The sequence below is a fragment of the Alosa sapidissima genome, chromosome 17 (genome assembly GCF_018492685.1).
Source record: "Alosa sapidissima isolate fAloSap1 chromosome 17, fAloSap1.pri, whole genome shotgun sequence".
Taxonomy (NCBI): domain Eukaryota; kingdom Metazoa; phylum Chordata; class Actinopteri; order Clupeiformes; family Clupeidae; genus Alosa; species Alosa sapidissima.
Genome location: NC_055973.1, coordinates 12,125,969 through 12,149,859, shown reverse-complemented (window position 1 = coordinate 12,149,859; position 23,891 = coordinate 12,125,969). Strand labels below are relative to the sequence as shown.

Below are 23,891 nucleotides of genomic sequence, written 5' to 3'. Positions count from 1 at the left end.
CGCGGGAGTGGGGCTCTCAACGTCCTTGAAACAATCCCTCCACACCATAATGCAAAGATACACACACACACACACACACATAACACACACGCACACGCACACACACTCCTGACACTTGCAGCCTCTAGTAAATACACACAGGTCCGTGATACATTACCAAAAACCAACACCAATTTTCTCTCCACTGTTTTGTTGCTCTCCTCCCCTCCCCTGCCCTCCCCTCCCCTTCCCTCGCCTGCTGCCTCGGCCCTCCAAAGCACCGTGTGCTAAAGCGGGGCGTTCTGGAGGCAGCAGACTTTGGGGAGTGCTTCAAAGCCTCAGGAACAAAGAGCCGGGGCGAAGTCAAGGGGCTCCGCGCGCGAGGCTCGCACCCAGCTTACACTGGCATTATCAGTCACCTGAGAGCAAAGACATTCGCAAACATGCATCTCAATTGAGACAAGTTATTAGGAGCACGGCGCACGGGTGGAGGGGAGGGGGTGGGAGGCTGATTGTGTTACCCCTCGGCCTGAAGCATGACTTATTACCATTTAAACGGCCTCTCTCTTTGATGCGACATCCTGTTAGCGATACGGCTACACGGGGATCGCTCTGAAAATTCAAATGTTGAGCAACACGTTCCGTCATGAAAGCTGAGGCAATCAGCCGTCTGGGTGTCCACAGGGATTTGAACCCAGAACCTGTCTTCACTTTGAAGCTGCTCTTTTTACCTCTGTATATTGTCCTAGGCTGAAAACACAAGTTAGCATGAGGAGGTGAACTGCTGTTAAAAGAATAGCTGAAGAACAATTAATCCAGATACTTTTACACACAACACACACACACACACACACACACACACACACACACACACACACACACACACCTACACACACCTACACACACCTACCCCAAACACACAAACCTGCACCGCTGATAGAGTTGCCAGACTCAGTGGAGTTCTCTCCCTGTGACTCCCAAAGGCTTCCTCTGTATTCCTCTCTCCATCTCTCCATTTCTCTCCTTCTCTGTCTCTCCATTTCTCTTTCTCTCCCTCTCCCTCTCTATCTCTCCACTGATAATGCCATCACTCATTTAGCGCCTTCATGTCTCCATCCTCCTCTCTGGAGTGCTGCTGTCTCAGCTCTTCTTTTTTTAAACTTCATTTTTTCCCTTCCACCTCTCTCTCTCCCCTATCTTCCTCCTCTCACTGCCCACCTCTGTGCAACCCATGTTCCCCCATGGTTCCTCTCTTCCTGCAACTTTCTACATTTTCAAACTCTCTCTCTCTTTCTCTCTCTCTCTCTCTATCAGTCCCTCCTATTGCCTGCCTGTCATCTCTTTCTCCCTCTTACGCTCCCGTCAGTCTTGCCTCTAGCTTTTCCAGTTCTCTCTTCCAGCCGGCTTCTCTTTGTTTGGTGATGTTCTTGTCTGTGTCTGTGTCATTGTCATCGCTCATGGGTTTTGCGGTGTTTTTCTGTGTTACTGATTTCGTGAGCGACTGGTGTGTATGTGTGTGCTCATGTGTTGCTTGTGTTTGTGTGTTGATGTTGTACCATGTGGGTGTACGACTGTGTGTTATTTGAATGTATGGATGAATTCATATGTGTGTCAGGTTTTCGCACCATCTTTCTCAAGTGTTCTCATTTGGACTCTCTGTGCACTATATGCAATACATACATGTATTGCATATAGTATTTTATTTGAGTTTTACATGTGATGTGTTTGTGTGAGTTTCTCTCTGTGTGTGTTTTATTGGTGTGCATGGTATGCATGTGGGTGGGTGTGTGTGTTTGTTTGTGTGCATTTGTGTGTGTGTGTGTGTGTGTGTGTGTGTGTGTGTGTGTGTGTGTGTGTGTGTGTGATAAGAGGCAGATAGGGGTTGTTTGCTGAGCTGATGTAATGAGGATGAATGTAGCAGCGCTGGCAGACTGGTCCCACTGGGAGAACACACAGCTGCTATTCTACACCAGCCCATTTTATAGACAGACAGACACCACACACACACACACACACACACACACACACACACACACACACACACACACACACACACACACACACCACCCTCTACTACAACTACAACAACCACATTAACATACAGACAGAGCACATAAACACTATAACAATAAAACTCACACTCCCCAACTTTATCTCCCTCTTTCCACACACTTACGTACACCCACCCACACACACACACACGCACACACACACACGCACACACACACACACAGACAGACAGACAGAGACACACTCATTCATTCACTCACTCGCATGCAACTCTCTTCTCTGTTTCTCTCTCTCAAACACACACACACACACACACACACACACACACACACACACACACACACACACCACCCTCATTGCTTTCACATCTCTCATTGGCCCTTTTCACTATCTGTGTTCTATAGTGTAGTACATACAGTAGCCCCAAACCCACAAGTAATCTATGGGAATATCTCACACACACATTTTTTTCTGCATGTATTTATGGAAATATCTAAGTGTGTGTGCAAAACTGTAAATTCCTCAGGCCTGACATCATGTCTGTGGAGCTATCCTTTCTCTACATTGGCCAGTCTGTATACCTATACCTAATCGTAAGTGGGATATAGTACATACAGTATTATATTTGATTCATTTTTATCATAATAATTGATGTACTATTGCACCACCAGTTGCAGCTCTAATAAATGATCTGTACATATGTATGCAGTTTGATAGAAGACAGTTTGGAACAATCAAAACAAAATCTTTTCTTCCATCACATATGGTAATGAGGCAAAAGTTGCAGCATTTGACTTTGATGTGGCATTCTCGTCTGACTTTCAACTCTGAGCATTTGTTACCAAAGCGTATAATTTATGTTAAATTGATTTGCTTAATGTGCTTAAAATAAGAATCTTTTTTTTTTTTTGCCAGGGAACAGTCTGAATTGCGGTATTTTAAACCTGCTTAATCGCTTCTCTTTCTGTGAGAAAGGATTACGGTGAACACACAAATAAAGCTACACCCTCTCATTCTCCCTTTCCTAATTGGGTGTGGGACACTGTCATTGCTGGGAATAAACATTAATGTGAAATTTACATTTATTTTGGGAAACAACAGACAACCAAACAGTGGTTTTAGGGCCCTTCTGTTTTGTGAGGTGCTTACTTCTGTATATTAAACACCACTCGGCTTTTGTTTTCCACGCAGCAGACACTAGGGCAACAAACCGCTCGCGTCTGCACGACTCATTTCATGTTGTTGTTTACAGGTTCCGTTGGGACTCAGCTGAGTGCTATCAAGGTCTGCATGTGTTTGCCCTTTGCATGTGCACATTTGCATGCATTTTTATTAAATATGAAAAGATTTTATTAGGAAAACATTTATAAAAGGCCGATATTTGCCACCAACAGTCTTCTATTTCTGCTTTTATGTCAACTAATGTAGCTAAATTGGAAAGTAGTTTGGAGATATATTTTTTTTCAATTTCTATGTAGTGTGTAACTTCAGAAGTTACATTATTTGAGAAGTAAGTGATGCTTACACACAGAGCTTAAAGTTAGTTTGTCAGAGAAGATTGTCAGGACAACATGGGCTGATAGTGAGAATCACCAACAAGTCAGAAGAACTTTGGGACAGAAACAGAAAGAGAGGAACACCTATGGCACTGGGAGTCTGTGTGCTGTGCAGGTCGGAGGGGATTAGGGGTTAAAGGTCAGGCCGTTAATTGCTACTCTGGAGCTGCAGTGGGCCTGGCACAACACAAAAGCAGGGTCAGACATGCCTGAGTGGGCAGGAGCAAGAGCAAGATTTGCTTTGCAGAGAGGAATGTTTATGCGGCCATGTTGTCTCTCTTCTGCAGCTCTGTGTTTCTCTGTTTAGTCCTTACACTCTTCCTTGTGTCCCAGTGACATCCTTCACCACACACACACACACACACACACACACACACACACACACACACACACACACATACAGACACACTCTTAATATGACATGCTAAGACTGGCGGATTGTCAATAATTGCTACAAAAGGATTTTTTCTTCTTTCTCTTGTAACTTTCTACCCTTGTTTTGCTGTGGCTTGCTTGTCAAAAAGGGTTTACCGTGTAATTTAAAAGAGAGCAGAAAGCCCTGACTTTGCTGGTCCTTTCGTCTGATCTCCCCCTCTCTCAATTTTCTTGCCCTCTCTCTCTCTTTCTCTCTCTCACTATCGCTCTCTCTCTCCCATTGAGATGGTGCATCAGAGCCCCTGCACCCCTCACTGTAGAGTTACTCTGTACTCCAGCCGATGAAAGCAGGCGGGCGTCTGGAATAGCTCACGACCTCAGACTACAGAATCGATTTGTGCCAGGCACCCTTTCCCCCCTCTCTTCCACTGCTGCCTCATCAGCTTGTTCTTTCCTCCATTAAATATAGTAAAGAATAGCAATGGTCCTTAATAGCCCTATTTGATAAATTCACATTTGAACATGTTTGGGAACAGAGAGAATGCACACAAATGATGAGATGCATACACACACATGTATTATACATACACCCATACTTGTCTCTGAATTGACTGGGGAATGTGTATTCATGTGGGTGCAATTAGAGGAAGAGCCTTTCGTTTAATTTGCCTTTGATTGGTCTGTGGGAATAATTGCTCAGTTGTTTTGTTTTGTTTTGTTTTTTTTCCTGCTCTCTGTAAACTGAGATTGCTTGCAGATGTTGTTGGTGAGTTGAAAGGACATGACAGAAATCTGTTTTTTTTTTCCACCCCCCAAAGTAGTGGCAAACCAGCCAACTCACCCCCACCCCATCAAAAAAAAACAAAAAAAACATTGCCCACACCCCAACAACAAACAAAGCTCTCAGTGTTTGTCTGGAGCTGAACCCCCGCCTATGGTCTTTGGTTCCCCTGCCCCCCCTCCTGTGTTGAATGGCAGTGTTGTGCTGCTCAGCCAAGCTTACCTCTCCCCAGGCTGCTTGCTCTTGCCAAGGAGAGGCTCGGGCACAATTAAAAACTCTCGTTAGGTAATTACACCTTGCTTTATTTGCCCCGTAAGTCACGCAGACTAAATATTTCCAGTAATTACAGTATGGTCTGGACTAAAAGCAAATGTTTTTTTTTCTTTCTTAGCAAGGAAGCAGTCGGATTGCTTCTGTGGCCTTTCATTTTGGTGTTTTGGTAGGACCAAGGCCCATTTCAAACAAGTCATCAGGCTAACCCTGAGCCCGCAAAAGTCCAGCTCAGCCAGACAGTTGGTTGAACCCACAGACAGAACAAGCGAACTCCCCACGGTTCCTCAAAAAGCTTTTACTGTTTGTGAAAGAGAGAAAGAGAGAGAGAAATAAGAGAATGAGGGAAAGAAAACATGGCCTCAGCATAAGGGGGTATTCCCAAAAGGACCTTCAAACGGCTCCTCGTTTCAGGAGCATGAGGTTTCTCTTTCTATGGAATCCCCGCAAGGGATCAGCTCTGTTTCTGAAACTCTGTTTGTCAGGCAACTTTAGGCCATACTTCCCCACAGCCTCCTCCTTTTAAATATTTAACTTTATTTACTGGGACACAACTCGCATAGACTCCCACTCAATGTAAACAATGAAAACAACCTGCATACCTATCACTTTTACAAGTTCTCGAGGAAGACCTACCATAAGAGATGCCTTTGCTGATGAGCAATGAAGCCTTCACTCACACGATTAAACACAAAAGGATTGTTACTATATCTGTCTTAAGTAAAATCATTCGCTAAGATGTAGACACAACTTCAACACAGTTTCACCTGTGGGTTTCCTCTGATGCTGTTCTTGTTCAATTAAGGGATTAAGATATGATCCAATGTACGTGTTACAGATACACATTGTTCAGGGAGAGGGCACACGTTAGCCAAATTCTTACCTGTTGTTTTATACTTCTGTCAGGTGTCCCGTCTTGATGTGGTGCTGAGGAATGCACAGTTGCCATGGAAACCCAGTCCCAGGCCAGTTCTGCAGCTGAGAAGAAGAAGAGGGTGGAGACCATTGTGGCCACCAAGGGCGCGTCCTCACGCAGCGACATCAGTGAGAAGGCCGTCGCCTCCAGCACCACCTCCAACGGTAAGAAACCTCGACCACAGGCCACACTCCACTGCTCTCTCCTGTCTTAAGCCACTCCCTGGGACCTGTCCACAGGTCACTTCATCACACATTAAAAAAAAGTTTTGGCCTCACATACTAACACATGTGCATCCAAGCCAAGTTGGCCTCGTTTTATGGTAGACCTGAAATGGTATAAAATCAAAAGTCATTAAAGCATTTTTTGAATGCAGTAATTTCCATCTGGTGTCTCACTCACTCAGACACAGCACATGCACAATTGTACGTCATCTTTGTGTTAAATATCCTTCGAAGCATTTCAGTAAAACCAGATAAACAGTATAACAGCAGACAATGCATATCAAAACCTGACTAAACAACACTCAGCAAAAATGGGCACAAGTGCAGTGCAAGTCACTGTATATGTTTACATATGTTAATGCTACAGACCACAGTAGACAGAGCGTTAACATCAGTTACAGTAAATCTGCTCCCTGAGGATTCCTTTTTTGTGGCCACTAGACACGCTAAGGTAGAACCATGTGTCTTAGTGAGGTCAGATTCCCATCGCTGTACGAGCGCGAGCACATTTGTAATCATCTCCACTGTGCCGTGGTACTGTGGAGACACAACATTCATGGCGGAGCTGATCAGATCCAAATGACTCTGGCCATGAGCAACTTTGTGCCTCGTCTGAGGGCCTCTGTGGTCAGGAACTTTTTGCACAGCTGCTGAAATAAATAATGGGAGGATTTACAGTGCGAGAGCCTTGTCTCCTTTCAGGCTGTCCAAACAAACCAGCGCTAAATGGCCAATGTAAAAAAAAAGGAGCTTGAATCCACCCACTGGGTTGCTGCACCGACTCTTGGTTGTGGTGGATGACCTGTGGAATGTGCCTTTTATCACTTAGGCCAGAGACTTTCTAATGAGGAGACACAGCACTCAAAGAATCCTCTATAGAAATGAATGGGGTTAGTTTGTAACGCCAATTCGTAACACACAAATCGCATCTCTTCCTGTATGCCTCCCTATTCACTTAAATAGGAAAATAGCTGCCCGATAACTGGCCAAGGTGCGTTGGCTGCCGAGTAGGGGCATTTGCCTATAAGGACTTTGCTTAGGCTTGATGGCTGGACACTGGAGGCAGTGTTGTTGAGGGTTAATGGTTCATTTTGACTTTCTAGTGTATCTGTGTGTGTGTGTGTGTATGTGTGTTTGTGTGTGTGTGTGCGCGCGCATGAGTCTGAGGGATTGGGACAGACATTATATACATGGAACGTCAATTGGAATGTGTGAAAAGTGTAGTTTCTGAAATAATACAATGTCTGGTCACGTGTGTGTTAAAGTACAGGAGGGACTATAGATATGAATTTTAAGTTTGTGAGAGACATTATTGCACGTATTTGTATTTGTATTCAGTGAGAGTTTTGGATGTGAGTGTATGGGAGCGAGTATATGATGTTTATGATGGTGTGTGTACTGTACATCTATCCCCATGATGCATTTTGGGAGATCCCTGGCTGCGTTGCACACTCCCAGATGGCTGATGCTGTATCATTAATTAGAAGGTGCGTGTGTGTGTGTGTGTGTGTGTGTGTGTGTGTGTGTGTGAAGGATGGATGCGGGGGAAGAGTTTTTACTGTGTGGAAAAAGCATGGATGTAATTTGGCTCTGTGATTGCAGATTTTTCTCTGTAATACACTGGTAATTACTCCGCCAAACAGCATACGGTTTGTCTTGGAAACACAGATCCTGTAATCATCACAAACTGGATGCAGACATAGACAAACAGGCACACACTTACCTACACACACACACACACACACACACACACACACTGAACAGGTTGGCCTACTAATGTCTACCAGCAGCACTTACACCTGGAGGAAGAATGCAGAAGCAAATAAGAGGCCATCAAATGAGATTTGGGACGGCTAGCTGTGTGTGCACTCCTCAGCATCCAGCACCTTTAACCTTGTTCATAGGATAGCTTACACACACACACACACATGAACACACACACACACACACACACACACACACACACACACACACACACACACACGAACACACACACACACACACACACACACACACACACACACACACACACACACACACATGAACACACACGCACACACACACACACACACACACACACACACACACACACACACACACATGAACACACACGCACACACACACACACACACACACACACACACACACACAGACCTGACCTCACATTCCCCAGTTCCCCTCTTGCAGCCCCTATCCGCACAACCCAAACCCTTTATCAGGGGTAACCCAACACCCGACCCTTAGCCCAACCTTAACCCTTTCGGCCTGAGCCGCAGGCCACTTCAGCCTGAATAAAGCGAGCAGCACGTCAAGGAGGCCCATGTGATTGCTGCCTCCGGGGTAGCTTTTCGCCGCGTCTCAAAATCAACATGCCCCCCATTTAAGCAAATTATCCCAAATCATGCCACACACATGCCCCTGCTGAGCTGATGGAGAAGCCCCACAAAACTGGGCAGGTCGTGGGAGGCAGCAACATGTGAGTGACTGCGTTTTGCCTCCCCAGCTGTGTGACGGAAAGGTGAAGTGAAACCTCAGTGTAATTGGAAAACTGTGTCCATGATGGGGTGGTGGATTTCCCAGGGATTTTATATATTTCTTTTACTGTAGGGCTTCGGCTCATGTGGTGCGTTTTGCAGCACATCAGCAAATCACACACAAAACTGTATTTGAGCCTGCCATCCTATCTGAAAAGAACTCTTTATTCCACTTCCACGAGGGGTTCCAACAGCCCAGAAAAGAGTCAACAGAGGTTAACTTGCCCTAGTGCAGCACTTAGGCTGGGCCTCTTCACAGAACTCAGTTTCAGAGCAGCCACATACAGTAAGAAACAAAAGTCTTTGCACATTTCAACATGTCATGTGGATGCAGATAGTGAATGTTTGGTTTTGTTTGTCAGAGACAGGAAGGGGAGTTTGAACTCTAGAGCTCCAACTCCACTGGAGGGAATTAAGAAGACAGAGGTTACATTGGGTCTCGACGGTCTTCACCACATTGAAATAATATATGTCCCTGGCTGAGGGATTGGCTCTGGGAATAGCACTAAATGTGGTTGAAGTGGCATTCAGGCCACAAGTCAGATGTGGTTCAAGTGGCTTTTTGAGATAATGATAATCTAATTTGAAATATTCCAAATATTTTTGTTGAGTTAGGTTTGCGAGTGCATGCCAGGGATGTTTGTGTGTGTGTGTGTGTGTGTGTGTGTGTGTGTGTGTGTGTGTGTGTGTGTGTGTGATGATAGTTGATTTGGTCTTGGTTGGTCTTTCTTTCTTTCTTTCTTTGTTCTCCTTCCCTTCTTTCCATCTACCTTTCTTTCTTTTTTGCTTTCTTGCCCTCTACTTTCCTTCATTCTTCCCATTCTCCTTGTCTTTATTCTCAGATCATTCTTTTCTTCCTAATCTTTCTCTTCCTGTCCGTATCTCTCTTCCCCATCCAAACCCCCCCCCCCCCCCCCCCCACACACACACACACACACACACACACCCCGCCCCAACTCTCCCTCTCATTCTGTCAGTAATATGAAAAAAAGCTGAGCATGGAGCTCCAGCACGCAATTACCTAGTCTTGGAGGGAGCGTTCCCACATGGTTGGTTAAATGGTGGCTTCACCCCGTGTAGCATTCATCCGCGCGCTCTCTCCCCTGGGCCGACAGCTCAAAAGGGGCCGACCGCGCCGCAACAATGGCCTGATTGGTCCCCTTTTGGACAGGCACGAGGGGGGTGCTGCTCTCCTCCCCCCTCTGCCCCCTCATCATTCGCCAGGCAGGTGGACCACAAAGTCCGCTGATTCTTTTGTTGCTTCCTGGAGCCCTAAAAAAAGATGTCCATGCTCTTTGCCTGAATAAATCCTGTCGTCATGGGATAATTTGCTAATAAAAAAATGTGAAAGGAGGGAAGAAGAAAGGGGCCTGCCATTGAGAAGAGAGAGGAGCAGAGTCCAGAGGAAAGTTTTTTGGGTTGGGTTAGCAGTTGGGCTGTTTTTTTTTTTTTTTTTCATTTTCCTCATATGGCTGCCGAATCAATAAAATGGCGGGACAGAAAGTAGAGAGAGAGAGAGAGAGAGAGAGAGAGGGAGTGTGTGAGAGGGGGGGGTAACAGAGTGTAGAGAGAGAGAGAGTGAGGACAGTAAGAAAGCATGAGTGAAGGGAAAAAGAGAGGGAAGAGACTTCTGGAAAATTGTGAAGGAATGCGTGCAATTGGGCATCCCAGGCAGGGTGTGAAGTTTGCTGTGTATTAGAGAGGAAGCAGAGCTCCTTTCATTTCTCCACATTTTTGTTTTGGTCAGGGGTATTTATGGTAAAGGGTTCTTGTCAAAGCTTTCTTGGAAACGAAAAGTAACGATAGAAATCAAGGGGGGAAAAAAAATCTAATCCTGAATAGGATGTTTAAGGAATAAGCAGCCTGAAGGATTGCATTGAGAGAGGGAGAGCGAGAGAAAGGGAGAGAGCGAATGCATAGTATTTGTAGAATAGGGCAGGGGTGGGAGGAGAGAAAGCCAACAGCATGAGAGAGAGAGAGAGAGAGAGAGAGAGAAAGAAAGAGAGAGGCCACCTTTTTTAGGCGGGCATTTAAATGATCAACAGCGAAAAATGGAGGGGAATGTCATCTGACAGAAATAAAGTTCCCCTGTTAGCAGCGTGGCTGGGAAAGTCATTTACAGATACGCGGGGCCGGCCCATCTTTGTGGCGGACAGATAAGGGTTCATTTCAGAAACGGATAGCAGACACTTTCACTCACGGGCCCCCATTCTGCGACACCTGCGATAACAGCTTGTGGACCCTAATTGAAAATGGGCTTCAAAATGGATTTTCACTTTTCTTCCTCCACCTCTCCCTTCTCCTGCTTGTCCTCCTCCTTCTCCTCCCCCTCTTTCCTTCTCCTCCTCTTTCCTTCTCCTCTGTTCCGTGTTTCTTCGAGCCGCTCACCCCCCCCCCCCCCCCCACACACACACACACCCCCATTTCTCCAGTGACACAAAACTCCCAGTCGACTGGAGGGTTTCTCATTCTGGGGGAATAGTATTGAATGGACAGAGGAGTAAGCAAAGAGAAAGGGAGAGAGAGAGAGAGAGAGAAAAGAAAAAGGAGAAGAAGGAATGACAGAAGACAGAGCCAAATAGAGGAATGGAAGGGAAAGGAGAGAAAGGAAAGGAAGAAGAGGATGACTGAGTAAGAGAGGAGGGGAGAGAGAGGAGAGGAGAGCAGAAGGGAGCGGGCAGGAGAGGAGAGGAGGAATGGGTAAATGGGAGAGAGAAAGAGAGGAGAGGGGGGGTGAGGAGAGGAGGGGAGAGAAGAGGAGAGGAGGGGTGAGGAGGGGAGAGGAGGGGAGAGGTGGGGAGAGGAGGGGAGAGGAGGGGTGGGTAAATGGGAGAGAGAAAGAGAGGAGAGGAGGGGTGAGGAGAGGAGAGTAGAGGAGAGGAGGGGTGAGGAGAGGAGAGGTGGGGTGGGGAGGGGAGGGGTGGGGAGAGAAGAGGAGGGGAGGGGTGGGGTGGCTAAACGGGAGAGAGAAAGAGAGGAGAGGAGGGGTGAGGAGAGTAGAGGAGGGGTGGGTAAACGCCGAGCATCGGGGGAAATGGAGTCTGGGCAGCGGGTCATCCCTCAGCCCGCTGTCAGAGCTGTGACAGTCCTGCGATCAGTCTTATTAATGAAAGCATTGATCACCTGATGGCCCTCATAATCAACTGCTTCTCCACTCATCCCCCTACCACTCCACCCCAGCACATACACAAGCATCACTTTCCCTTTCCCTACCTCTGTGCTTTTTTCTCTTCTGTCTGTTCTCCCTTTTTCACTTCCTCCCTCTCTCATTCTTCCTTTATTTGCAATTTCTTGCAGTTTTCCACTTTCCACTTTGTTGAGTAAATAAAGGACTGTGTAATTAGTTTATCGAATCCTTTGGTTGCCTACAAGCATTCACACAGCCTAATGAGGTATATGTGTGCATTTGTATAGCTGTAGAGGTTGAATAAGGGCAGGTGTGTATGTGTAGGTGGCAGGGGGTGCATGCATGTGTGTGTGTGTAGGTGGCAGGGGGTGCATGCATGTGTGTGTGTGTAGGTGGCAGGGGGTGCATGCATGTGTGTGTGTGTAGGTGGCAGGGGGTGCATGCATGTGTGTGTGTGTTAATGGAGGAATAGTTGAGCAGAAGGAGACTGTTCTTGTGAGGAGGTCACACAGCATAATGGCCGAGGGTGTCATGCACGCTGACCTCTGACTGCGCCCCACAGAGAAGAGGTGAGGGTCACTGTCACAGAGGCCTCTACCGCATATACACACACGCACACGCACACACACACACACACACACACACACATACACGTGCACACACAAACATGCATAGGCACACACGCATTTGCATTCAATGGTGCTCATATTCACACACATGCACACACATTGAAAGAGACACACATATGCCCACACAGATTCATGTAGACATACTAAAACAAACACACACACACACACACACACACACACAGACAAAGAAATGCAAGACATATGCATTCAATAGTGCAAAAACATAATTATATTCTCTCTCTCACTCACTCACTCACTCACACACACACACACACACACACACACACACACACACACACACACACACACACACACACACACACACACACACACACACACACACACACACACACACACACACACACACACACACACACACACACAGAGAGGCTTCTTATTGCATGCCTTGACTCTAATCTAGGCCCTTACTCTCTGTTTCGAAGGTAATTTCCTGCAGCAGTGGGGTGTGTGTGTCTGCCGATGTGCATGTGTGCGTGTCTGTCTGTAGTAGTGTGTTTGTCTGCCTCTCTGTGTGTGTGTGTGTGTGTGTGTGTGTGCGTGTTTGGCTGCTTCATCTCCCTCTCTCTCTGACTTGAGAAGCCCGCGGCTCTGGATTAACCCGACCCTACTGCTCTCGGGGGCGGAGGGCCTCACAGCAACCCGGCCCCCAGCCCGACCCACTGGAGCAAGCACTCAATCCCCCACCTCCACCTCCACCCCCACCTCCACCCCCATCCACCCCACCCCCAGAGCTGGGCTCACACACAGGAGGCTCACCCAGCACAGCCAGTCGGCTGGATTCCTTCGTAGCACTGCACACACACGCATTGACTGCACATGAGGGAGGTAGCTGGGACTAGGACGCACTGCTGGCCCCCTCTGCTGCGCTTCATTCACTCACTCAGGGTGCCGGCCTGCTGTCTGAACGACTGCCTGTATTGTTTCCGTGGCCAGACGGTTCAGTCAGGTCAGGAGCTGTGGGTCGCAAAACCATCATTTCTCTCTCTCTCTCTCTCTCACACACACACACACACACACACACACACACACACACTCTCTCTCTCTTTCTCTCTCTATCAATTTTTCTGCCCCCTTCCCTCTCTCTCTCTCCTGTGTCTGTCCCTTTCTCAGCTACCCTTTCCGCTGACGGCCGCCGGGGTCACGGACAGGGCCCTGTAAAAATAGAAAGCCCCGAGTAGGAAAACAGTGGCTGATTATTCTGCAGCGAGTGTCCATTTGGTGACAAGCTCCCGCGGAGAGGAACAAAGTGGAACTGTCCAGGGCATGCTGGGAGAATTTATTGTCCCGTGTTATTCTTCTCTGTCGCACGCTTTTTCTCCTTCTCTTTTCGTTGCAGAAGTGGAGAGAGAGAGAGAGTTATTTTTTCATTTTCACTCTATCACTTGTTCTCTCTGACCCGTGTGTTCTTTCTTTCTCTCTTTCTCTCTCTCTCAGCTGTTTTTGGCCCCTGTTGGAGCGTAGTGCCTTTGAAAGTATTTGTTTTTGCTTTGTTGTCGGAGCCTGTCTCTCGATCGCAGCCAGGGATGTGTCCGCATGGCTTTTATGTTTTCATCTTAAGTGCATATTCAGACACAAATGTTTAAGTTTTAAGTTTTCTGACGTGTCCCAGACCTTTTGGTGAAGCATGAACTCCTTTCGTGAAGCCGCCACGGCCTCCTATCTCAATGCCATCTCTCTCATTTCCTCATCAACCCTTTTGCTCCCCTTCGTCTGTCTCCTGCTCAGTCTTTCCTCTCCCTCTCTCCCTCTCTCTCTCCCTCTCTCCCTCCCTCTCTCTCCCTCTTGTGCGCTCTTCCCCTTTGCACAGTGTGAAAGAGGAGTTGGGATCAAAGGCCGTGTTCTATGGCACTGATTTCTGGTGATTGATTAGAAACAGAGGGTTAAGAAGCCGCCTCCCCCTCCCCCATTCTCCCCTTTTTTCCCACCCTCTCCAGCACTCTGGTTCTCCCTCGCACCCCATCCATCTTTTTCTCTCTCTCTCTCCCCCTTTTCTTTTCCTCCTTATTCTCATTCTTCTCTCGCTTATCCTCTTCCTTACTTTCTCAGCTCTTTGTACGTACAGTTCAGTTTTGTTCCTTATAGTCATATCCTTTTATCATTTTTTGTCTTTTACCCTCTCTTGTACCACTAAAGAGGGCTTTGGTCAGGAGTGTAAAAGCACCATCGTTATTGACAGAATCGAACAGCGAAGCCAGCCCTTGCTGGAATTGTTCCCTCCCACCTCCACACATACACACATGCACGCATGCATGGACGCACACACACACACATACACACACCATGCAGTGAGGGGAGTGTCAGCCGATCCATTTGTTTGTCTTTATCAGATGCGGATATGGTGCTCCGCAACCGTGAACCCTGCCACTCGAAGTGGTCAACCACTAGCGGATCGATTACCAGAGGAAAGGGGGCACCGGGCTCCAATTGAACTCAGATGTGTAAGGAGAAGTGTGGGCTGGGAAGGAATGTTCCTGCGGGGAATATACTCTTATGCTTACATGGTGAGGCTATGCACACTGAACTCTGGCAAACCTCTCCCTTGTTAGTCAATGGGTAGATTGTGAGCTCTTGTCAGGGAAAGAGAGAAAGAGAGATGGAGAAAGAGAAAGAGAGAGGGAAAGGGAGAGAGAGAGGGAAAGGGAGAGAGGGAGGGTCTTCTTGGAAATGCAACGCTAGTTCTTACCTCTCCCGGCAGTCTGTTATTTATTTTCTTATTCATCGCCTGCTGTTTTATTTTGCTTGTAAAGGAAATCGCAAGGCCTGCTATTCTCTAATCAACTCTGACTGCTGCAATCTAAGACAACTTTGTCTTTGTCTGCCAACTTGGCGTGGCCGGCATCATGGACTCTTTCAGTGGAGTTGAAAAAAGGGGCTTCTCTCTTTTTGTGAAGTGTCTCTCTGTAACTCATGCTGCACCCCCCAGACAGCCGTGATGAAACAGACTCTCCTCTCGCTCGTCTGTTCTCTGTCTGCAGGACTCACCTGAGGCTCAGATCCTAATGATGCCCGGGCTTCTTCAGAGTGACAGCCCTGAGTCAGAGAGAGAGAGAGAGAGTTAGAGAGAGAGGGGGGGGGGGGGAACACTGTCAAAGCGGAGTGGGAGTAATGTACCTCCTTAACATTAATAGTACTTTTGCCTTGTCTTACTAACTCAGGAATAAAGAGGTGTACACATTCTCTCACCCACACACACACACACACACACGCATGCACGCACGCACTCACGCACACGAACGCATACGAACGCACACACCTTATATACGTTCGCCATGGCCATACACAGAATAACACACTCACTCTCATACACACAATAACACACTCACACACACACACTGATGGACTCCAGTCACAGAATGGGCCTCTCTCCTTATTAACAATTTGGCGACCTCATGACTGGATTGGGGCTGCTGTGAGGCAGACTACATTACGTCTGCTGCCTCATCAATGCACCCTTTGTTTCTGCTTGGCCCTCTGTCAGCTCTGCATGGGTCCTCTGCGCCGCCCGAGAGAGAGAGCAAAAGCGAGAGGGGGAAAGAGAGAGAGAGAGAGAGAGAGGTGGGGGGGGGGGCGCTGCAGAGACCCTGTGATAATGAAAGAATGAAAAGAGAGAACGATTGAGGGGGAGAGGAAGGCAGAGGGAAGAGTGAGTGATAGAGGCAGTTGGAGAAGTACAAGGAGAGAACAGGGAAAAGGAGTGTGGGAAGAATGTGAGGGGAAAAAAAGTATTAAAGCAGACAGAAATAGACTGGATTGAAAAGACAAAAGAGACAGAATAGGATTAGAAAGTCTAAGGACGGTACAAAAGTGTGTGATGGACACATGACTACAGGCATGCAGTGGTCACACACTTACTCTGACTGCAAGGCTAAAAGGTTGCACTGACTAACAGAGCTCAGCTTTTCATTCAAATGAATGTGATCATGCCAGTGTAATGCAGGCTATAGGACATTGCTTTCAGCATGCCCATTACAGCGTACTCATTCTACCCTCTTTTGTTTCGACAAGTTAGAAGAAAAAAAACAATCTGGTGTAGAGTGCAGAGTGTGGAGTTAATGGGAATTTAATGCACTGATTAAAGATGACGGGAGCTTTACGTCTGGAACGCCGGGGAATGATGGGGAGGCGGATTCCACAAGCCGGAGTGACAGTGGAGGTCACAGAGGAGTAATTCTCATTATTGGAGGAGAGGACAGGAATGAGAGAGAGAGAGAGAGAGAGAGAGAGAGAGAGAGAGAAAAAGGGACACGGGAACAAATGAGGAAAGGGGGCATGAGGGACATGTAATGTTTTAAAAATGGGCAGTGATAGAGGGTAGATCTCTTACAATGAATTTCAGGTCAATAAAGAGCCACTCACCTTGAACTTACCCGCTATGCATTGTGCACTAAAACAGGTGCAGACTTTTTGCCAATGGCAACAGGTGCAACCTATCAGGCCAAGACACTGGTTTCAGCGCTGTTTTGGGGACACTGACTTTAGGCCTGAGCACAGAAGCGATGTCCTTGAGTGTCCTCTGATCGCATGCACACCGCACCTGTGTGTGTGTGTGAGAATCTCTCTCTCTCACCTGGCCAGAATTCCCAGAATCCTGCTGTGGCCTGCGCAGGCCCATTTCTCACCGGCGATGGCTTTCCTAAGGGGCAGTTTATTCATGGCTTACAATTTACCCTCGCCCTTCAGAAAGTGTGCAGACATATGGACCAAGGGAAGTGGATCGGCCCCAGCCCTATTGCTTCTCTTTTGCATACTATCTTAGAATAGAAAAAAAGTGGTCACACTGGATATCTGCACCTGGAGCCCATTTGGAGAAGCTAGCTAGCTGCTGTGCCAGGGGCCTCGTTTGTCTAAGGGTCCTTCTGAAATCAGGCCTTCTAGTAGCTCGGACCTCAAAGCGCCTTTAAAAAACAAAGCCCAACGGTTGTGCATTTAAAATCTTCAGAACCAGATCCTTCTTTCTTTGCATTAACCCAGCACACATCATCATTTTGTGAGCTCAGGTGAGCTCTGTAGGTGAGTGGTCTGTCAGTCTGTAATTCTCTCTCTCTCATGCTCCTGAGAAAGCACGGTGGTCTCGGCCTGACCATGTAATCATAGAGAGAGAGAGAATGAGGGAGAGAGAGGGGCATGTCACCTTATCTTTTGCCTCCATCCCCACCTACCCCACCTCCTACCCTGAACCCTCCCACCGCTGCTGAGACGTGGGCTGGCTGTGTTTGTCTGACCCTGACAGGTCTTTTAATCTGTCTGCCTCCCAGTGAGTGAGGCAGACTCCCCTAATGAGAGGTTATGTGCCTCACCTAGTTGTTGGAGGCTGAATTATACGCTGGTGGTACCACTGCCCCTTCATACCTTTGTCGGGCAGGGAGGGAGAGAGCCAGAGAGGCAAGGAGAGAAGGAGAAAGAAAGAAAGAACAGAGAGAAAAAATGAGAGAGAAGTGTCTATCAGGAGGATACATTTAAGCAGCAAATTTGCCCAATTCCACAGCGTTAACAGCAGGCGCCATGTTTACTAAATGAAGATTGATAACCTCGAAGGTAATGTTTTAAGCATCCCCCAGAGTGGTCTCTCTATTTGTTGAACCAGGTTGAAATACATCTGTTAGTGAGTGAAATAAGCGAGTGCTTGCTTTAGATGTCTGCTAGTCTGTTACAGCCCACTAAATGACATACTATCTCAGGGGAACCCTGTTTGTACAGAGTCATGTGTCATGTGTTTTTACTGCTTTGTCTATGTTGTGTGTTGAGTGGTGATGAGTTTGATGGCTTTTGACTTGTGGTTTTGAATCTTGGTGGGGTTGGTGTGTGTGTCTGTGTCTGTTTTAATGTTGTTTGTCTTGTTGCTTGGAATTATGATTGTCACGGTGCCCTGTGGAAGACGTGGAGTCGAGCAGGAAAAAGGGACGCCTAAGCAGGAACAGCTGTTGCATCAAAGAGTTTAGGCGTGGCAAACATTTAACCCAGATCCGTCACACATCACACACACACACATATACACACACACACACACACACACACACACATACATGCATGCATGAATGCATACAACTTGTGATGTTGACACTGAACAGAAATTAATCCACCAAAATTAACTCAAGAGTTAGCGCTGGCCCTCTTCTCCACATGTGTAAAGTCAAAGGTCAGGGAGGCTTTCCTTTGATAGGATACAGTGGGCTAAGACCATCTGCCTTTGATAGAACAGTGTAGAGAGGGGCTATTTGGTTTTTGATAGGATTTAGCTGGCTCACGCTAGCATTTGCTCACAGCATTGGCTGAATTTCAAAACGAAGCATAAACAATCCATAGCAACACAGAGCGTTAGAGGAGGGAAAAAAAAAGGTTTTCTCAGTGTAATTTCTTACACCTGTAACAACACCTTCTTGCCATTCTGACTGATTTCATTACTGCTACTGCTGTCATGAAAGCAGGAGGAAAGCTAGCAGCTGACTGACAGGCTCACAGGAATTTGTACACCAGCAGGCCCGTGATATCGCCGGCAGCCGAGCTGGAGGGAGCGGAGAGGAAGAGGGAGGAGGGTAGGGTAGGCTGGGGTAAAGGGATGTTCCACTCTGGGCCGAGACATTTTTGCCGTCATTGATAAACTGCTTAGCACACCAGGCAAATTAATGAATCTGGCCTGACTGTGAGCGGCCTGGTCCCCCCCCCCCCCACCACCCCCTCTCCCTTCCTCCCTCACGTGGGAAGAAGGGGGGGGGGGGGGGGTGATGCGGGGGTAATCCCGTTCCAGCTAAACGGCTGATCCCTCTCATTCCTCACATATCAAATGTCAGAAGTTAAATTAGCCTGCTAGCCCCAGATAGGAGTTAACATGCTTTTAAAATGGGATAGAGGAATGGAAGAGAGGAGAGGGGGCAGTGAATACATCCCCACCTCATGGGATCACGGGCAGGTGCCTTTGAAGTGTCTAATTATCCATCCGCTGGTAAGCGTTGGCTAACTGTCTTAATAGGGCCGGTTCTTTTTGCCAGCATGCCTGGTGCGTACTCACCCGCATCCCGATGCCATGCTTAGACTGAGGCTGTCAGATGGTGTGCTGGAGAGAGAGGACAGAAGCCCATTGAGCAGTCTTGCACCTTTTGGTCAGACATGTTGTTGATGTTGGAAGTGTCTCATTTAGCTGTGTAGCGCGGAAGTCGCGCAGCGCTGGCAGTTCAGCTCTGGGTGGATCTGACGCTCCCCTCAGCACGTGGCGGCCGCTAATCTGGGTAGCACAGGCTGGAGCTGGGTGGCTACTGGGCTTGTGCGGGAGAAGGAGGGAGATGCCAGCGGTCAGACGCAGCCGGATAGCTGGCCCTCCTCAGCCCTCTGTGTCTCCGGGCAGAATCTGGCCAGAGCAGGCTAGTCATGGAGAGCTGGAAGCGAGAAATATCAGCCTAAAAGACTGACTCCCAGGGTCTCAAGCGTGTGCTTTGCCAGTGAGTAAAAGGCAAATTCCATCTCTCCACTGAAAACTTTGTAGAGGGTAGAGTTACATATTTGGTCGTTCAGCAATTTGCAAGTCGAGGAAAGGTTGGCGGAACAAAAATAGCCGCTTTTGAAAGATTTTAAGGTGGTTATGAAGGGTACCTACCAAATATAATAATATATGTTGATCAAGGCTTTTTGCCACCTATTCAGAGCTCTCTCTCTCTCCCAGTCTGTCGTCTCTCAGGGTGTAGTACCCTTCTTAGGAGTGGCTCTCAACCACAGTGTAATCAAAGCACAGAGTGTACCGTCATTCTCTGGAGTCCGTGCATCTGCCACTGAGTTACAGGAAGCTCTCTCATGTTAGTCGCCTGTGTCAGCTGAAATGCAGATGCTGCTGCTGCCGCTGAGATGAATCAGTGCTGTTTTCAATGGATGCGTCTTGAGATCCTCAAACTGATGGCAGTAGACAGCAGTAAGCTGCAACAGTGTGTGTATTTCCTTTCACTTTTTCATTCTAAATATCCAAAGAATGGGCTTACTTTTAAAATTCAGAACATCTGCAAAACTGAAGGTCTTTTGTGTAACCAAATAGTCCAGGTCATGGTCTGTTTTGTAGAAGCACTTTTCCATGCTACCCAAACCCAGCCCAATTCCACACGTTGCAGTCGTGATATATCGATTCGATGATAAGAGATTGTGAGGGAGTCGGGGAGAGGAAGGTGTTCCAGCCCCTGACACTGATTCAGTACGAGTGAAGTGGGAGTCTTTGGGACCTTGTTGAAGTCTTTGATTCGGCTTTGTGCCCCTCTCCTGCTACTCCTCCTTGCCCAACCCCCAGTGCTGCGCTGCAACCTGGACCAGGCCTGTTAGATGGCAGGCTCTCAAGGAAATCTCAAAAGAGGCCTGTAGGCAAAATGGAGCCGCTCAGGTCCCAGGAGCACAAGGACTGAGGAACACGAGAGAGGGCATGAGAGGAGGAGGAGGAGAGGGGAGTTGGGGGTTGGGGGGGGGGGGGGGGGGGGCGGGGTTTGCATGGCAAAGCAGTAAGATTGAGACATGCAGGAGGCATCGAACCCTGGCAGATGAATATGGAGGAGAGCAGTCGCTGACACTCAGAGTGGGAAATCAAACCCTGTCAGCAAGCTGCTAAAGAGGTGACAGAGAGGCCCCCAAACCGCCAGGCAGAATCCACATGCAATTACGCTCAGCATCAGTCACGAGCCGCTGTTTAAATAGCACCCCACGATGGGATTGCTCCAAACACAAAAAGCAAACAAACCCAAGTTTCAGCAGTAGGTGCGAGCTGTGAACTCACTTTTCTTTTTAACAAAGCTTCCGCATTGATTTTCTGTCATTTCATAACTGTCTGGCGATGTCCAAACTCAAACGCAAAAGGCAGACAAAAGAGAGAGAAAAAAACTTGGCGCAAAAGCACAGCATGAATAGTCCCTAGCTTCTTTTTTTTCTCTTTGAGATTTAATCAGATTTCTTGGCAGTGAAGGACTGGCTTTTGAGCTGGGTGTAGCCAGTTTGTAATGACATAAAATTAAAGGCATGTCCTCTAATGTTTTTTTTTTTGGTCCTGCAGAGAAACACTGCCTTTTGGAAAATATCCACCTCACCCTGGACGTTGGTATAATGTTTTGAAACCCTACTGGGATAGAAAGTCCTTTGGCAAAAACAATTATTTATAGCATGCCTATAGTTGCCAATAAATTTGCCAAAGGCTGTTAAAGAATTTGTGAGTCACATCATATTAAAATCTTCTCAATGGAATATTGTTTATTTTAAAAAGGTCTATAAAATGCGGTGGTAATTAAATAGGAGGAAGCTCATACTCAAGTTATGGGGCGCATATTTTCAGTTTATGAAACCATTACAGTTTCTTTCTTTAAACTGATTCCTACTCATTTTAGTGGACACTGCATGCCAACTGGAATTTAGGAATATTCTTTCTAAGAGCTGGAAAGTGAATTATTTTTCCTGATCAAAAAAGTATCAGACTATTGAAAGTCCATGGTTGGAATTATGAGGAATCCTTGGAGAAGAGTTTTTTTTCTATCTTTCATACAAACGGAACTGTTTTTGAGCCATTGCCATGACATTTAAGCATGGCGATCAATGTGTGAAGACTTAGTCACCTTCACATAATCGCAATCTGAACCCTCCTTTCAGCGAGCTCTTGCATGGCATTATGGATCCCCGCAGCGGGGGTTAAGGCTGGATCTTTTGGCGAACCCTCCACTCTGTGTTACTGCTTGGGGAGCCAAGAAGTTGAGTGAAAAAATACCCCACACAATCGCAGTAATCCCTGTGCGGTGTTGGGGTACTTTCTACTTCTCTCTCCCTCTTTCTCTCTCTCTCTCTCTCTCCCTCTCTCTCTATTCGGAGTGTTCCAGCTGATGCAAGGCGCTCCCCTTTTTCCTGGCGGGCCAGCTAATCACTAGCGATTCCCCCGTGTAGTACTGCACCTGGTGCCAGGCCGCATGATTCAGGTAACGCTAGCTCCGCTAACGCTAAGCCGCTTGGAGAGCTGCTCTTATTAAATGGACGCCAGACGCTGGAATTTTCACATCCCAAGTCTCATTGTTAATTGGGGGAATCTTTTTCAAGTCGTTTTATTTTTTTCCCCCTCTCCTAACTCCAGCGATGTGATTTGCAAGAGAAAGAGGGGGGGGGGAGGGGGGTAACAGGAGAGAGATTATCGCACAGGAGGAGTGGGGCTTTGAAGAAGCGTTTTGTGTTTTCAGTGCGCATCATCTACTTTGTTTCTCTCTCTCTCTCTCTCTCTCTTCCTCTATCTGTCTCTCTCTGACTCTCACTCTTTTTTTTCTCCCTCTCCTCTTTTCCACCAACCCCCTCTGAGCCAGACCTGTTCATGCTATTGACAATGGTGTTTTTGAAAAGTTCGCAGGTGGAAAACTCTCCGCGGCTTTGGCTCAATCTCAAAGCCCGCGCTCACCGCACTCCTCCTCGACAGTAAGGCCTCGAACAAAAGCCCGCTCACCGGAAACACTGTGCAACACTGTGCAATGCTGATGCAAAGCTGTCTTTGTGCTCCAACTCTGCCATGTCCTGATTGGCGTTGACTGGCGTTGTGGCTGCAGGATATCATGTAGAACTTTGAGGGCGAAAAAAAAAAAAAAAAAGACCTGATTGGCGTGTTCTGGAACTTAGTCCCTACTGTGCTAGAGCACAAGAAAGAGAACGAGAGAAAAGAAGGAAGTATTTGCCGGAGAGAAACAAGAACTCTCTCCTGCACAGACCCTCTTAACATGAGCACTTGTGTCCCAGGGCCAAGTACTCATCTCCGGAAGGCGCCTCTCGTTACCTCGTTATATCCTCCATATTTTCAATTTGTCATTGGTTGTTTGCATACCTCTCTCCTTTGGCCTTCTCATTAGGCTGGTTTCCCCTTGGTATAGCATGAGGCTTTTGGATTGTTTTTTGAAGGTATCCAAGGCAGAGTTTTTACAATGGAGGCCCCAAACATAAAAAGGGGGGAAAAAACCTGGGCATTAGGATTTAATGAGGGGCTGGCTGGGGAAAGTGAGTGAGTGATTGAGAGTTGGAATGAAAGAGAGAGAGAGAGAGAGAGAGAGAGAGTCAGAGAGGAAGAGAGTGCCAGAGAGGGAGAGAGGATAGGGGAGGAAAGAGTGAGAGGGAAAAGAGTGAGGGAGGGAGAGAGAGAGAGAGTGCGAGAGAATGAGCTCTTGAGCAGAGCACCGGTCTCCATTATAGTGGCAGAGAAAGCTCCTGATATACTAGAGCCGGGGCGTGCGCTCTGATCAGGTCGGCAGCGAGCACAATTACCTTCTTTTCAAATCCTTCAGTGACACTGCGGGAGGAAGGAGGACTTTGAAACTTGAAAGGCAGGAGCTCGCTTTCAACCTCAAACGCGAGCAGGAAAGGGCTCTGAAATTTGTTCTGTGCTCCCCATCCACCATTAGCTTGTTTCTTCCTCTTGCCTCCAGGCATTTAAGCGCTTTTTGAAAAGATGTTAAGAAATTCAATCACCACAGAGAGACCAGACTCGTTTTTTAC

General features: G+C 47.3%; 1 protein-coding gene across 2 annotated transcripts in view; it reads left to right on the top strand.

The window, feature by feature from the left end:
* gli3 (GLI family zinc finger 3) overlaps positions 1 to 23,891 on the top strand; it is a 119,120-nt gene that overhangs the window by 16,824 nt on the left and 78,405 nt on the right. For both annotated transcript variants that reach the window (XM_042068517.1, XM_042068516.1), the window contains exon 2: positions 5,878 to 6,051. In XM_042068517.1, the coding sequence (XP_041924451.1) occupies positions 5,919 to 6,051 (133 nt within the window). In that variant the 5' untranslated portion in view covers positions 5,878 to 5,918. The remainder of the gene's footprint in view (positions 1 to 5,877; positions 6,052 to 23,891) is intronic.